Genomic DNA, 16,827 nt, shown 5'->3' with positions numbered 1-16,827 from the left:
CTATGTCAATTTAAATGATGTTGTTGATGCATATAAAATTATTTAATTGTTTTATGATGTGTTTTGCACATTGTTGTGCCTCCACCTTCATTCACAACTAGTTCATTATCTCCCAATGGACACAAATCATAGTGCCAAACCTAAAACATGAATGCTATATGATTAATCCATATTTTGTGTCCAATGTTGTTTGCACCCCCATAATCTCTTATGTTCCTGGAGCACCAAACCATCAACCACAACGCAATTTAAATTTTTCCAATTCTTTTTATAAATAATAAAAATTAAAAAATCCATGTAACCTTGGCACATTAGAATTCCCAACGGATCTCAAATGAAGGATGACGGAAGGGACTTGGTAACAAATTTAAAATTAATATAGAGATCCAATTAAAAAAATAAAGCATAAGAATCTAATTAAAAAATTTGTAATAATACCAGGACCTACAAACTAATTTAACACCAATTTAATATAAGATATTATTTATGAAATAGGTCAATTTTAAGAAATAATTGATATGAAATTGAAATTAGATGTCTAGTTACAAAGACATAAAGTTTAAGGATTGATTGAACCAAAATAAAAGTTCATGATATCTATTTGAAAAATAAAGTTTTAGTTTAAGGTTTAGGCATCAACTGAAACAAAATTAAAGTTTTAAATATCTATTTATATAAAAAAAGTTTAAGGTGCCTAAATAGTAAATACTATTTTCCCTTAAAATTTTAGTTTTCCGTCAATTTAATACGTTATGTTTTGGTTTCGTCGTCTCTTTGCAATTTTATAGTTTATTGTTACTGTTTGTATTGTATATTATCAGAGAGTTTTGTCTTTATCGTATTCTTTCATTGATTCATCAAAATCTGCTACCTTTTCTTTCAAAATTAATTAATTTGGACAATTATTGTTAAACAAAAAAAAAAAGATGCAGAGGTAATTGAATAGATTAAATTTCAGTTGAATTTACAATAGCATGGTGTGTTTTCAACACTTTTTAATTCATTAGCTGAACAGATAAAATCACCAATTGTTAGTGTACTCCATACTTATTCCTTTCCAATGGTTGTTAATTAGCTTCATATTTTAACTCAACTTGGAAACAAGAAGTTGCACAACTGTTGGCTATAATTGTATACACCATTTTATTGAATTAAGCACTTTCAGTTGATCACTACTATTGGATATGAAAAGGACAACAACATCACACATTCAAATATCAGTAAATTATTAACTTGGTATAAACATTGTCTTAGAAACTAAAAAGATGGGAACTCAATGTCTGAGCCACATTTGCCCCTAGGGAACACAGGGCATTCAATGAAGTCTGACCCAGAAGTGTTCACACACAAGTAAACTTGGTATAGCTGGCTGTTTCCTGATGAGTCCACATTGCACTCAATGAATGGAGTAAACCCAATTGCACCCTCTATAGCCCCTTTGATTTCGCTCAAGCTGTAGGATTGTCCATCTGCTTGTATCCCTGACAACAAAGAATGCATGTTTCACAATGATTTCGTAAAAGCATATTGTATAAATAGCAATCAAACCTAAATTCTCATACATCTATCAAATATCGACCACTATCTAGGCAGACTCTAGTGAGTTAATATGAGTTTAATTTAGTTATACATAAGTATAGTATAGTAAGGTTTGATCACTTTATCACATTTTTTTATTTATTAGTATGACCTAGCAATAAAGTAAATTCTGATTGTATGTGTAATTTTTTTAAATTATATATATAAATTAAACTCTAAAATGCTTAGAGTTTAATAGACATACATTATAATTCAATTACTATATAATAAGCATTTATACTGGATATAATTTTTTATCTAGATCACACATTGAAGTCAATTTTATTTCAATCAAATAAGATTGTTATAGGAGGTAAAATTTTTCTTTTAAATATTTAATGGACCTGCATACTAGAATTTAAACTCACATATTCAAGACTCAATTTATATATCATTAGTTAAGTAAAAATAAACACACATTAATTAATTCACAGACTCGATAATATCAATGCATATATTGTTTATTCATTGGATTAACAAAGTTTTAACATGTACCTGCACTTGTAAGAGCTTGGAGGAGGTTGGCTTTTTGTTTAAGGTTGAGAGCTGCTTCAAAATAATCGTGTTGCTTAAGGACTGACTCTGAACAAGTGCCATGTTTGTCCCATTCATGGGTCCAGAATTCTATCCCATCCCCACTTGGGCATGCCAGTGTGGGCCAATTACTTTCTAAACTACTAGTGAGATCAGAAATCTGTCATTATATATAAAGACAAATTAGTGGCAAAATTAATCATCATAGAGAAAAAATACTTTTCAGAATTAAAATATATTGAGATTATGATTTGAGGTTTAGAAGTATTTTTTTATTTAAGCTTTTCTCTACGTAGCGGTTATGGCATGACCATCTAATTTGAACTTTACAATAAACTTGAAAGAAGTTTCCATTAAGACGCATACAAATACTTGAGAATTCTAACAATACACAATGTTCTTAATATACTCTTTGTTATTGGGTGGGTTCCACCATAGCAAAAATAGACCAAGTTTTCTAGCGAGGGATGGACATCACCTTTCTGTTCCTGAATATAAAAATGACATTTAAAAAAAGTTGAACTTCAGAAAGCTTTTGTCTTGTGAGGGGATAATAACCAAACAAACTTTATGAATTTTAAATTGCATACAATGATTATGGGGCCATAAGTCCTTTTGATTCAAAATTTATTGTAGGGTAAAATGTTTTCCGTCTTTCAGTTAAACTGAAATTTGATTTTAGCCTTCGAACTTTAACTGATAAAAAATTATTTCTGAATTTACAAAAAAATAGTGGTTTTTATCATTTATCACGGTAAAAACCATTGGAGATGAGGGACAAAAATTATTGCTTTTATAAAGTTTAGTAACCAAAATGGTTGAAGTCAAAGTACAGGAACTAATACTAATTTTTACCAAAATTACATGGACTAAAACACATTTTACCCTTTATTATATGCACATTAACAAATTATGGACAGGATTCATTATCAATCGTTTGATTTGTAAATGAAGAAGTTGAGATATGAGAATTACAAGGTTAATAAAAGGACAGTTTTGGAGGCTACACAAGATAAAATGAAAAATTCAATAGGTGCAGAATGAAGTACCCCAGATGGATCGAAAGGGTTGTTAGGATCACAGTTAGATGGGTATTTGCCATCATTGTAATTAGGCCACAGACCATGAATGCCAAAATCTGCAGCAGGCTTCCCTTTTGTGGGGTAGCAACAACTCTTCTGTGTGTCACAATATGATCCTGGCCACTGCAAAAAGTAAAAATTTCAAATATTGATTTGATTAAGAAATTCCTTATAGCACAAATCTTTCACTGAAATTATATATTACCTGCTGAACAAAGTAGAAGAAATCAAAGTCCTGAGAAGCACATAGAACCGAGAAGAAGTGTAGCAGCAGCAGAAGCTTAATAAAAACGGATCCCTTAAACTCCATTTGGCCTCTCTTTTCTTCTCAAAGGGAGGAATTGACGGGATAATTAAGGAGTGTGATTTTTGTGGTTTTAACTTTGAGTGGATGCCACAATTATGGAATGGTATAGGGAATTGGTGAATTTATAGACAGAAATGGAAGGTTACAAACTGAAAAGGCAGAGTATCAGAAAAGTATATACTCATTCTCTTTATGTCTTATTATATTAATTAGTCTATGTTACATAAACTAATTTGTTTGGACTGAAGAGAATTACTGTAGACAATAAATTCTCCTTCCAAGAATAAATTTTAACCAAAAAATAGAGTCTTTCAAGGAAGAATGTAAGAGAGTACCGTTAGCATTTCTCGTCACTAGAACTCAAATACAAGCACTGAATAAGACTAAACAACCATGAGTCCATGACAGTTTAATAGTCTATGCTATTGCTTACGTGCGTAACTGCTGCAGAATACTTTTTTTTTTGGTGTATCTGCTGCAGAATACTAGTGGCACCACTCACTTTCTTTTATATAAAATTTATTAATTTGATTTATTTTGGATTTCAAAGTATTTTTTTATTTAAAAAGATAATGTTACACCCTGTAATGTTAATTTTTATAAGAGGATTACCAACCATTAACTCTTGTATTGTTTTATATCTGAATCTCCATTCTTAAATGTAAAACATTTTTTTACGCGTAATCTTGCTATTATTTAGCATTCAACTTTGTATTTTAAAATTAAAGTTATTAATTATATTTAAATTTCCTTTTATATTAAGATTATTTTACCGTAAAATCTCAACTACAATTATTTTAATTTTTTTCATTTTAAAATTTCCTATTCACACCTATAATTAAATTTAAAAACTCGTTCTTATATTAGATGAAGTCATAGTCCAATTATACTATATTTTCTTATAAAGTCGTGTATTTTTCTTATATATGGCATTTACTATAAATTTATATAAAAAAATAAATCAAATTAAAATTAATTTATTTCTTAATTAGTTATTCAAATAAGGAGATTTTGACTTTCCATAACTTCATATTAATATTTAAATTTCTTTCATCAACATTAAATATAACAGAATTTTTTTAAAAATTCATTATTAAAACAATTTTTTATTTTGATTAGAACAATTTTGTAGATCTTTAAAATAATTATTTATCAAATAAATTAACTTGCATACTTTTAAAATAATTTTATTTTCTTTACATTTTGATAATATGCGTATAGAAATGTTAAATCAGGTTGACTCAACTTTATCGTCAATAAATTCTTATAAAAACCATTCAGGTTGGCTTAGTATAATACAAAAGTTTGAATATTATGCATAAAATCTTAAGTTTTATCTTTATAATGTAGATATAATTTTTAAAATAATTTTATAAAGAATAAAATATGTTTATGATCTTTATAATTATGAAAAAGTTCGATTTTTATAGTAAAATTTTTTGTCCGCATTTTATCCTCATATTTTATATGCAATCAGTGATATTATTTTTTATTTTAAAATTTAAAATAAGAAATTATGGAGTTAAAAGCGGCCTCAAATTGTATAAAAAATACAATAATATAATTTGTGGCGTTTTCTAACCGCCACAAATTATAAATAAATATAAAAAAAACAAGCCACCACCATCACCACCACACCTGAACCACCATCACCACCAAACCTGAACCAAACAGCCACCACCTCCAACCAAAAAGCCCACCATCTCTAAGTAGCCAAGCCAAATCCAAATTCCCAAATTAGAAATCTCTAATCATGGAGACGCCGGAGGATTTGCCGCACTCGTCTGGCTCGACCCCGGCTTGTGCGGTGCTATTCTGATGCCAGACGAGGTGAGGGCGAAGGGTGGCACGAGGGTTTTGATGTGGGTGCTTAGGTGTTTGGGTTGAGGTGGGCTATGGTGGTGGAGTTTTGATGGTGACGAGGGCGCGCGGTGTTTGGTCGGAGGTGGTGGGTTGGATTCGGGGCTAGGTGTGGTTGTGCTGATCTTGACAACGCTGGCTAGGAGGTGCGCCGGAGTTGTTGGTGGATAGGGGCGCGGAGGTTTGGGTCAGATTGACGCGGTGGTGTTGGTGGTCCGGCGAGGCTAGGGTTTAGGAAGAGAGAGAGAGAGAGTGGAATGAGAAGAAGGAGAGAGAGAGAGAGAGAGGGGTTTCGGGCCAAGAAGAGGGAAGAAGAACAGAAAGAGTTTTTAAGTGTCAATATTTAATTAACTAATGGGCCAGCTAATCCTCACAGTCCCAACACATTTATAGTTTATAAAATATGAGGCCCAACGATATATAAAAAAATTCACAAGAACGAAATCAAGGTTTCTCATATTTACAGGGATTGAAAATATATTTTATTTTATTTTTATAAAAATTAACCATCTTATTATAATTACATCACAATATAAAATTATTGTATAACCGTTTTTTTCTCTAAAAAAAAAAACCTTAAAACATGTTGATCAAGATTTGATTTTTGTTCATGTGTACTAAAGTGTTTTATATTCACTTGCGGTGATCTCTCTATCTTAAAATGGAATAATCTCCAGCTATTTGATTCTATTATTTTTCATTTTTTTTATTTTACTCTTTTTTTAATTCATCTCATGGCGTCCAAATCAAATAAAGATTATAGATACCAAACGTTTCAGAAAAATAGAAGACCATACTGTGATTGATGAATACAAATTATACAGACTACCATCTAAAAAGAGAAAAAAAAAACATTATAGCAGGATGGGTCATGGGTGAAAAGCAAAGAGATCAAAATCTTATTTGAAGTAAGTTGATACAATTTAATCTAATAACAAAGTTTAGCGGGATGAGAAAATATTTGCTTGATTTCAAGGCCTACGCCACTGTATTAATGGTAAATATTCAGGAAAAAAAACGTTTAATGCAGCATACACAATTGATTGAATTACTTACTGCTTAAATTTCAGAACCATCAGAATATATCGACTATCACAAGTCACAAGGTTCAATATACCTTTTTTTTATAAATTATTTACATCAACAAACTTCCTTGTCAAAAAATACAGGCAATATGAACAAGTTACATTAATTACATGAAAATGAACCTGAACTTCGAAGTTAATAATTTATACAAACATCTATTATGTAACCCGGTCACTAGTTAGTTATTCGAATTTGCCAAAATCATGACCATGACCCATTCCCAACATTTCAGGAACAAGCCTTTTGTGAAATAAATAGACCAGCTTTTTAAAATTTTGGTGAAAAAAATAAAATTGACTCTACAAATTCCACTACCAGTAATCCCCACAGGAGCATTTTCCATCTTTGAAATGATGAAATAGCTGGACATATTGTCATGACTGCTACTAGAAGATAGCAATGTCCACCACAGAATTGGTGTTGGCCTGATCAGTAACTCATCTATGAACTTATAGGCGACAAAATTCTCCCTTTCACTATTTTATGTTGTTGCATACTCAGCTTGAATCGGATACCATTAAAATTAGATTGTTATCTATGATAAAATAATCGTCTTTGTAATGATTATTTTAAAAGTTATACTTAACGTGATTTTTACTTGATGAGAGTACAAAAATATTACACTAACAACACATGCATGTGTTGATTATCTTGAATATCGAGTGCCTTGGCCAACTTTCTCACAATAGGACCCTATGACCAACTTTTAAAAAAAAAAATTAGGCTAAAATATGTTTCTGGTCTTGGAAGATAGTGCTTTTATTTTTGGTCCTTATAAGTTTGATTTTTTAATTTTAATCCCTATAAGTTTTTTCTATTTCAACTGTGATCCCCATTTGATATTTTACACATTTTTAGTTCTTACAAGTTTGTATTTTTTTTTAATTTTGATCTCTATAAATATGGACTTATGAGAATTATAAATGAAAATATATAATCTTATAGAGATCAAGATTGAAAAAACATAAACTTATAAGAACAATAAATAAATAAAATATATCATAGAGACCAAAATTAAAAAATGAATTTACATGGACTAAATTTTTTAAAAAATAAACTTAAAAAAACCAAAAATGAAAAAGTGTTAACTTACATGAACCTAAAACATATATTAAACCAAATCTTTACGATAATAACACGTTTTTCGTGTCAAATCTCAAATACAAAGTGATTTGTCCAACTTATCTAGCCCAATATTTGCATTAGGCTTAATTGTTGAATTGCTCTAGAAAATCACTATTTGTTTCAATTTAATATTCTTGCAATTGTTCAAGGGTGTTTGTGATCCGTCCCGTCTCACTAACTTATCCTTGAAATTATGTTTGATAGGCTTGAGTTTAAGAAAAAAAATTATACTTGGTGTGTTTTTGTAGTTGTTGTAACAATAGTTTATGACAAACCGAAAAAATTACTGGCTGAATCACGGACAATGTCACTTTCTTTAAGACGTTTCGTGGCACTGCCAAAAATTGTGCAAGCAGACTATCAACCACGACGTCCCCAGGATAAAACAGCTCAGATCACTGTATAAGATTCTCACTGCATTGAGGGAACCTTTTCTAGAATTACACCCTCTTGTATGACTTGAAAAGTCACTCTAAAGCCACCTGAAAATATGACTTGAAAAGTCACTCTAATAGCCAACCGAAAAATGTGACTTAAAAAGTCACTCTTAAAACCAACCGAAAAATATGACTTACAAAGTCACTCTTAAAGGCAACCGAAAAATATGACTTACAAAGTCACTCTTAAAGGCAACCAAAATTTTAGAGCGACAGAAAGAAAGAGGGAGAAGTTTGCCGGAAATGCATCGGCTGAAATATGGGAGGGAGAAAGAAAAGTTGAGGAAATGCTTCTCAACTGGGGCAAGGAAAAAAAAAAAGAAATGAGCTCTCTATATATATGGAATGAAACACTATTCAAGCGTTTATCCTGAGCGATGTGGGACTTGAAGCTTTTTTTTTCTTTTCTTTTTTTTTTTCAAACTTTCATTTGTTCTAACAATCCCCCACTTGAAATTTGAAAAGAAGATTTTCGAGGATTTCATAAAATTGTGCATAAACAAAGGTGTCATACAACTTGAACCTTTGCATAGTGAGTAAGATTCAGATTTTACTAGAGTAACTCGAAGTCTTGAACTCTATCTCCGACATCAAACCACACACAACCTTTTCATAGGTGTATTCTATAAAGCCCGTGCGTTAAAGGCCATGCACGTCTATCCCGGTATAGTGAACGCTCTAGAAATTTTTGCCCAAAATTTCATATGAAGCGGCCCCCACTTCAACATTCACATAGGTGAGTCTATCAAGAGTACTCCTGTAGTCTAGGTACTCCATTCAATGTAGGGCATAGATCTCATTAAGAATTATGAATTTTTTCCATAACTCATCCTCTTGTTACTTCAGGAATCATGCTGCTTTCACTTATAACAGCATGTTCATCTCATATCACTTCATAACTTGTTATTACCCATTGAATCTAGTTCTTGGGATCTCCAGTCATTTAGGTCGGGTTACCATCATGAATGATCATCGCAGTAAGGGCAATAGTCCCATTCTTTTAGAAGTGTTATGGACTTTCTCTCTAGCTAATCCTTTCGTCAAAGGATCTGCTAAATTATCATCAGTGCGTACGTGATCCACTCTAACAGCTCCTATTGAGAGTAATTCTCTAACAGTGTTGTGCTTACGACGTATCTGTCGTTTCTTACCATTGTAATAACGGTTCTCAATTTTTGCAATAGCCGCGGTACTATCACAATGGTTCAACACAGCTGGTATCGGTCTTTCCCATAAAGAAATCTCTGCAAGTAAGCTTCTTAGCCAACTTGCTTCCTCACTAGCAGTTGCTAGTGCTATCATCTCAGATTCCATAGTGGACTGAGCTAAGATAGTCTGTTTCTTTGACTTCCAAGAAACAGCCCCACCTGCTATGCTAAATATATAGCCGCTGGTTGCTTTGGAATCATCTGAAAGAGTGTTCCAATCTGCATCGTTGTATCTTTCAAGTACAACGGGAAACCTTTTATAATGTAATCCAAGGTTTATGGTTCTTTTAAGGTACCTCATTACCCTTTCAATAGCGTGTCAGTGCTCCATACTAGGTCTACTGGTAGACCTGCATAATAATCCCACAACATAGGCTATGTCGGGTCTAGTACAATCAGTGGCATACCTAAGGCTGCCAATGATACTTGCGTACTCAGTTTGTCGTATACCTTCACCAGTGCTCTTAAACAGTTTTACACTTGGATCATATGGTGTACTAGCAGGTTTACAGTCAAAGTAGTCATATTTCTTTAAGATCTTCTCAATGTAGTGAGATTGATCCAGAGAAATTCCCTCTTTTGACCTATTAATCTTAATACCAAGGATTACATTTGCTTCTCCGAGGTCTTTCATATCAAAGTTCACTACATGAATATTTGAACCAAATATGAGAAGGTCATCGACATATACACATATGATAGTGCAAATATTATTTACAGATTTGTAGTAAATGCATTTGTCACTTTCATTCACCTTAAACCCATTCGAGACTATTAAGTTATCAAACTTTTCATGCCACTGCTTAGGTGCTTGTTTTAGGTCATACAGAGATTTATCTAACTTGCAGACTTTATCTTCTTGTCCATGAATCACAAACCCTTCAGGTTGTTCCATATAGATTTCCTCTTCCAATTCACCATTTAAAAAAGCAGTTTTAACATCCATTTGGTGTACCACTAGATTGTGAATAGCAGCAAGAGATATTAGCACCCGAATAAATGTTATTCTAGTGACTGGTGAAAAGGTGTCGAAGAAATCCACATTCTCTCTTTGCCTAAAACCCTTGGCTATAAGGCAAGCCTTGTATTTATCCACAGTACCATCAGGTTTTAGTTTCTTTTTCAAGATCCATTTACAACCAATTGGTTTGCAACCAGGAGGCAAGTCTACTAATTGCCATGTCTTGTTAGATTCTAAAGAATCCATCTCATCATTAATGGCTTCTTGCCACAAATCAGCATCCAAAGAAGACAAAGCTTCTTGGAGGTTTGATGAATCCTCCTCTAATGTATAAGCCATATAATCGGGCCCATAATCTTTAGCAGTTCTTGCTCTCTTACCTCTTGGAGGCTTTATATCTGGTTCTGGTTGTGCAAGATTTTCACTACTAATAGCAGGAAGATAATTGGATGAAGTACCCCCACTATCCCTTAATTTAAAAGGAAATTGATTTTCATAAAAATTAGCATCATTTGACTCTATGATCACTTTTGCGTTTAGGTCATAAAACCTATACGCTTTGCTATTAATATCATAACCAATGAACACACATTCATAGGCTCTACTTGCAAGTTTAACCCTCTTAGGATCTGGGATCCTTAAATAAGCCAGGCATCCCCAAGTTCTCAAATAAGACAAATTTGGTTGTCTTTTCTTTAATATCTCATAGGGAGATGTCTTGCTTTTTGATTTGGGGATTCTATTTAGCACATAACAAACAGTTTACAAAATTTCGCCCCACCAAAAAGATGTTGCACTATAACTCAACATAGTAGCTATAACTAATTCTGTAAAAGTTCGGTTCTTTCTTTCAGCTTTACCGTTCATTTCAGGTGAATATGGAACAGTCGTTTCATGTATGATTCCATGCAAATTATAAAACTCATTAAACAAGCTGGAATCATACTCTGTGCCTCTATCACTTTGAAGTTTCTTATTTTCTTATTGAATTGATTTTCAATTTCTGTTACAAATAACTTAAACAAGTCAAGCGCTTCACTTTTATTTTTCATAAGATATACATATGTATAATCAGAGCAGTCATCAATGAAAGTGATAAAATATCGTTTTCCATTTCTGGTCAACGTTCCATCAAATTCACATATATCAGAATGTATTAAATCCAATGGCTCAGATTCTTTAACTACTGATTTATGTGATTTCTTAGTTATTTTAGATTGACTGCAAAAAACACATTTTTCAAAGTGATTTGAAGATAGCTTTGGAATAAAACCTAAGTTACTCATATTAGATATGCAACGACTATTTATATGACAAAGTCTAGAATGCCAGATATTAAAATCACACAACATGTAAGCAGAAAGAGAAACTTTATTAATATCAAGATTCAATTTGAACATGCCATCAGTGGTGTACCCTTTCCCTACAAATACCCCATTCTTGGTCAAAGTAAATAAATCTGCACCTATCGTCTGAGTAAACCCAGCCTTGTTTAAAAGAAAACCAGAAACCAGATTCTTTCTCATCTCTAGAGTATGCATCACATCTTTGAGAATCAAAGTCTTTCCAGAGGTAAACTTCAGTTCAACATCTCCAGTTCCAACAACAGTAGTGGTGTGGGAATCACCTAGCAACACTTTCTTATTTTCAACATTCGTGTATGTTTTAAACATAGCACGATCACAGCAGACATGGCAGGAGGCGCCAGTGTCTATCCACCATCCATCTGATCCTCCAATCATATTGATTTCTGTTATCACAGCTATGTATGGCTCTTGAGTCATGTTAGCCTGGGGAGCACCTGTCATTGAAGGATTTCTACATTTACGTGCCATATGTCCCGGTTTGCCACAATTGTAGCAGAGGAATGACTCACCGGGATTATTCTTGGCAGGTGGATGCTGTCTAGCATGTTGGACCCTTGGGGGGTTCTTGTTGCGGTTGGAGGTATTGCTCACATTGCGGTTCTGATTCTTAAAGTTTTTGCCAATAGGCTTCAGAACTGCACCTGTGTTCTTCCTTTTAGTGTTGTTGTGAGACACAACCAACACTTCATCTTTCTGATCTTGTCTGCGTGCCTCTTCCTCAATGCGCAGACGTGTGATCAGAGACTCCAAAGAGAATTCTTTGGTCTTGTGTATGAGAAGATTTTTGAAATCCTTCCAGCCAGGAGGCAATTTGTCTATGATGACAGCAACCTGAAATTGCTCATCCAATGTCATACCCTCTGATATGATATCATGAGCAATTTTCTGTATCTCATGGAATTGAGACTCTACTGATTTATCATCAGTCATTTGATACTTGAGGTAGCGACTAATAGCATACTTTTTAGTCCCAGCTTCCTCAGTATCATACTTCTTTTCCAAAACCAGCCAAACTAATTTGGCAGACTTATATGGGCTATAATAATCATAGAGATCATCAGCTAACCCATTTAGAATGAAATTCTTGCATAGGTAATCATTTTCATTCCAGAGATTAATTCCATAGTCATTTTATCCTTCACTTCCTTCTCAGCATCCTCAAGTACCACTGGAATATCAGTGTTCAAAACATAGACAACTTTTCTCATAGTTAAATAAAACATCATCTTTTGTTGCCAACGTTTGAAATGATACCCTTCAAACCTTAAAGGTTTGTTGAGGTCATTGCTGTTCGAGCCAGTAATATCTACGGTAGCCATAGCAGAACCAAAAGTGTCTTAAAATTGTTGTAACAATAGTTTATGGCAAACCGAAAAAATTACTGGCTGAGTCACGGACAATGTCGCTTTCTTTAAGACGTTTCGTGACACTGCCAAAAATTGTGCAAGCAAACTATCAACCACGACGTCCCCAGGATAAAACAGCTCAGATCACTGTATAAGATTCCCACTGCACTGAGGGAACCTTTTCTAGAATTACACTCTCTTGTATGACTTGAAAAGTCACTCTAAAGCCACCCGAAAATATGACTTGAAAAGTCACTCTAATAGCCAACCGAAAAATGTGACTTAAAAAGTCACTCTTAAAACCAACCGAAAAATATGACTTACAAAGTCACTCTTAAAGGCAACCGAAAAATATGACTTACAAAGTCACTTTTAAAGACAACCAAAATTTTAGAGCGACAGAAAGAAAGAGGAGAAGTTTGCCAGAAATGCACCGGCTGAAATATGGGAGGGAGAAAGAAAAGTTGAGGAAATGCTTCTCAAGTGGGGCAAGGAAAAAAAGAAGAAATGAGTTATCTATATATAAGGAATGAAACACTATTCAAGTGTTTATCCTGAGCGATGTGGGACTTGAAGCTTTTTTTTTTCTTTCTTTTTCAAACTTTCATTTGTTCTAAGAGTAGTCTTGTCCTACAAAGACCCATTGGGACAATATGGATGGTTTGCCTTCATTCTATGAAGACCCATTAGTGCTTTTTTGAAGAAAAAAAACACTATTTTTTAGGTGTGTTTGTGATCCATTGTGTCTCATTAGCTTATTGACCAGAAAGTGATTTTGAATGCCCATAACTTAGCCAACAACTAATGGGACCTATAACCAATATAAGCACTATTCACATTGGGATTAGTTGTTGTACTAAACTGTTAGTCTAGAAAATCACCATTTGTTTCAATTTAATATTCTTATAATTGATCATGAGTGTTAGTGACTCATCCATCTCACTAACTCATATTGACATGAAATTATTTTTGATAGGTTCATGTTGAAAAAAATACATCTAGTAGAGTCTTGTCCTATAAAGACTTGTTTGACCCATATAATCTTACTCTAGATACGACCACATGAGTAATAAATTAGCTAACAATCGGAATGACATTAATTATTTACGATTTTGAAATAGTTGTCACTAATGTTTCAATGCATAAAATAAATAATTGATTGGAAAAAATAGCTATATATTTTTGTATGATTGAAATTATGATGATAAATTTCAAAGCATAGTTTTTTTTTTATCATGTCAAAGCATACTGAGTAAGGGATTATACCATTAAATATCATTATTAAAAAAGAAATTTAGTTTAAATGTATTGGTAGTGCAAAAGTTTTTATTCTATAATTCAATCATAGATTGTTATGTATTTTTTTTTAAGGCTACATGCATTATATGTGGAAGGCAAACCTTTTTGAGTTGGATAAAATTATATGTGCAACAAACTTTTTTATTTAAATATTTAATATAACTGTGTACTCAAGATTTGAACTAGAGACCACTAAAAGGCACATACAGTTATTTCTAATGGATTGAGAGCGTAAAAATCTTTACACTAACAATACATTTCCTGGATCTCAAATACAAAGTGACTTGGCTAATTTGTCTCATAATGGGACCGTGCAACTAATCTAGTCCAATATTCACATTTGACTAAGTTGCTTTGGAAAGTCACCATTTATTTAAATTTAATATTCTTTCAATTGTTCCGTCTTATCTAACTAACTCATTTTGACTTGGAATTATTTTAGATAGGTTCATGTTTAAAACTAGTCTTGGTGCATTTTTTAAGTCTTATCTTATTAAGGCATGCTTGACCCACATAACATATTCTAGATAACATCACATGAACATATAAAAAAGAAGATAAGACCGCATTAGTATTGAATTAAATAGTAATTATACTGACATTAATTGCTTATGATTTTGAATTATTTGTCGCTAATGTTTCATTGCATTAAATAAATAATTTAATGAATGAAAAATCACAATTAAATAATTTTGTGTAACAAGTCATAGATTATCAATATTGTTGTTACATTATTAGTTAATGGTGTTACTTAGAATCATGAACTAAAAGTGATATCAGATAAAAAGTTCATTTTGACCCGTCAAAATTTAAATTAATTGTGAACTAAAAAAAATTAGGGATAAAAAAGATAGTAAACTTTTTGTAAGTAATTTAGTTATAAATTGTTATATATTATTTTTTGCATGAGACTATAGGTATCCTCCATAGAAAGGGATACTTTTTGAATAAGTAGACTATTATATGCAATCAAGTTTTCGCTCTTAATATTTAATACAAGTGCATATTTGGGGCTTGAACATGACACCATTAAAACTAGAGTGCTATGTATGATGATAAAATCCATTTTTATAATAATTATTTAAAAATCACATTTGAATTAATTTTTAATTGATTGAGAGTGTAAAATTAAACGTGGGAAAGAGAGATATTGAGTAAAATTTTATTAAACTTCAAGGAGTGTATATATATTCCCTAAAAAGGGAATGTAAATATATACGATGTTAAATCTTGATGTTTTTCATTTAAATTTATGCTCCAAAAAATTGTTATTTGAATATAAGTTATTAGATTCTATTTATTTATTTGGTAATCATACAAATTAGTACTTTACTAAGTAGAAAATATAATGATCGATTCTTTACACAAATTACAGAGCAATGTTTTAATAAAAAATTATAAAAATTACGTCTAAAATTATTAAAATATAAATTTAATACATTGAAAAAAATTAAAATTTAAACTAGTAAATAAGTATCATTTTCTGATCGTGCATATGAAAAAATGTTTTGTTGGAAGATATTGTATTTACTTTCTTCTTCTTTCTGTCTGATAAAAAAACTTTCATAATTTCTAAACTTACAACTACTAGTAATTAAAAGATATTCTTAATACAAAAAAAATACAAAGAAATTGTTTGAACTTGGAAATAAATCTCCCCTAAGTGCCCAACAACCAAAAACTCTATAATTAACAAAATACTAAAAAATCCAGAAAAAAAACAAAATACTCAAAAAGGAAAAATCTGTTCTGACATTTGTTAGATGTTCATATTTAATATTCGAAAAGATAAGTGAGAGAAAAAAATGGCCAAAACATATAAATGGTTCCTAAACATTTTTTTAAGTTAGTCTCTTAACTTTTAAAAGTTCTAAAATCATTTCTTACTTATTTAATTCATGACAAGTTAGTTCTTTCAAAAAATTAATTATTATTTTTTTATTTTTGAACATGATTTTAAACATTTTTTTATTAATTTAAGATGTGAAATTTATCTCATTAGACTCATTTATATAAAAATTATGAGAATCAACCAATGTTCGATAAAAAAAAAAGACATAAATAAGGTGAAAAATACATGAAAATTGAGTTTGATGAACAACTAAAAATCTAATGTTATATTTTTTCTTATTATTTATGAGACACATTATCATGCAATTTTCACTACATTTATGCCTTTTTTTGCTTTCAACATTAGTTGATTCTTATAGTTTTTATATAGGTGAATTTAACACAAAAAAAATTCACATTTTGAATTGATTAGAAAAAAGTTCAAAATCGTGTTAAAATATAATATAAAAATAATCAATTTTTTGAAAAGGATTAACTTGTCATGAATTAAATAAGAGATTAATTTTAAATTTTTAAAAGTTAGGAGACCAATTTAGAACAAAAAAAAAAAAGATAAAAGACTATTCTTATATTTTAGCAAAAAAAAAAATCATATTACTCCCTTTGTTTCATAATGATGCTTGTGTAAGATTTTTTTTTTTTTAAATAATTGTCATTTTAACCTTTCAATATAACATTACTTGCTTTTTTTTCTCTTATATTCTTTATAATATTAATGGTATGAGTTACAAATTTAAAATGAATTAATGATCATAAAATTAGTTTTATAAAATTATTATTATCTTC

At 31.3% G+C, this 16,827-nt stretch overlaps 1 protein-coding gene across 1 annotated transcript; it reads right to left on the bottom strand.

The window, feature by feature from the left end:
* Positions 1–1,108: 1,108 nt before the first annotated feature.
* LOC114386550 (ribonuclease 1-like) lies at positions 1,109–3,612 on the bottom strand. The gene is made up of 4 exons (XM_028346580.1): positions 3,400–3,612; positions 3,162–3,317; positions 2,074–2,272; positions 1,109–1,481 (listed from the first exon to the last, which is right to left on the bottom strand). The coding sequence occupies exons 1-4, from the start codon at positions 3,502–3,504 to the stop codon at positions 1,258–1,260; spliced, it is 684 nt and encodes a 227-aa protein (XP_028202381.1). The 5' UTR covers positions 3,505–3,612; the 3' UTR covers positions 1,109–1,257.
* Between the last annotated feature and the right edge of the window lie 13,215 nt (positions 3,613–16,827).

Source organism: Glycine soja, chromosome 2 (assembly GCF_004193775.1).
Source record: "Glycine soja cultivar W05 chromosome 2, ASM419377v2, whole genome shotgun sequence".
NCBI classification, from domain to species: Eukaryota; Viridiplantae; Streptophyta; class Magnoliopsida; order Fabales; family Fabaceae; genus Glycine; species Glycine soja.
Note: the sequence above shows the minus strand (reverse complement) of the source record. Positions and strands in the feature narration are given on the sequence as shown.

Coding starts and splice junctions, on each gene's coding strand:
- LOC114386550 (XM_028346580.1), bottom strand. CDS start 3,504: ATGGAGTTTAAGGGATCCGTTTTTATTAAGCTTCTGCTGCTGCTACAC. Junction 2,273..3,161: donor ACCCTTTCGATCCATCTGGG/GTACTTCATTCT, acceptor ATATAATGACAG/ATTTCTGATCTCACTAGTAG. Junction 1,482..2,073: donor CCAAGCTCTTACAAGTGCAG/GTACATGTTAAA, acceptor CTTTGTTGTCAG/GGATACAAGCAGATGGACAA.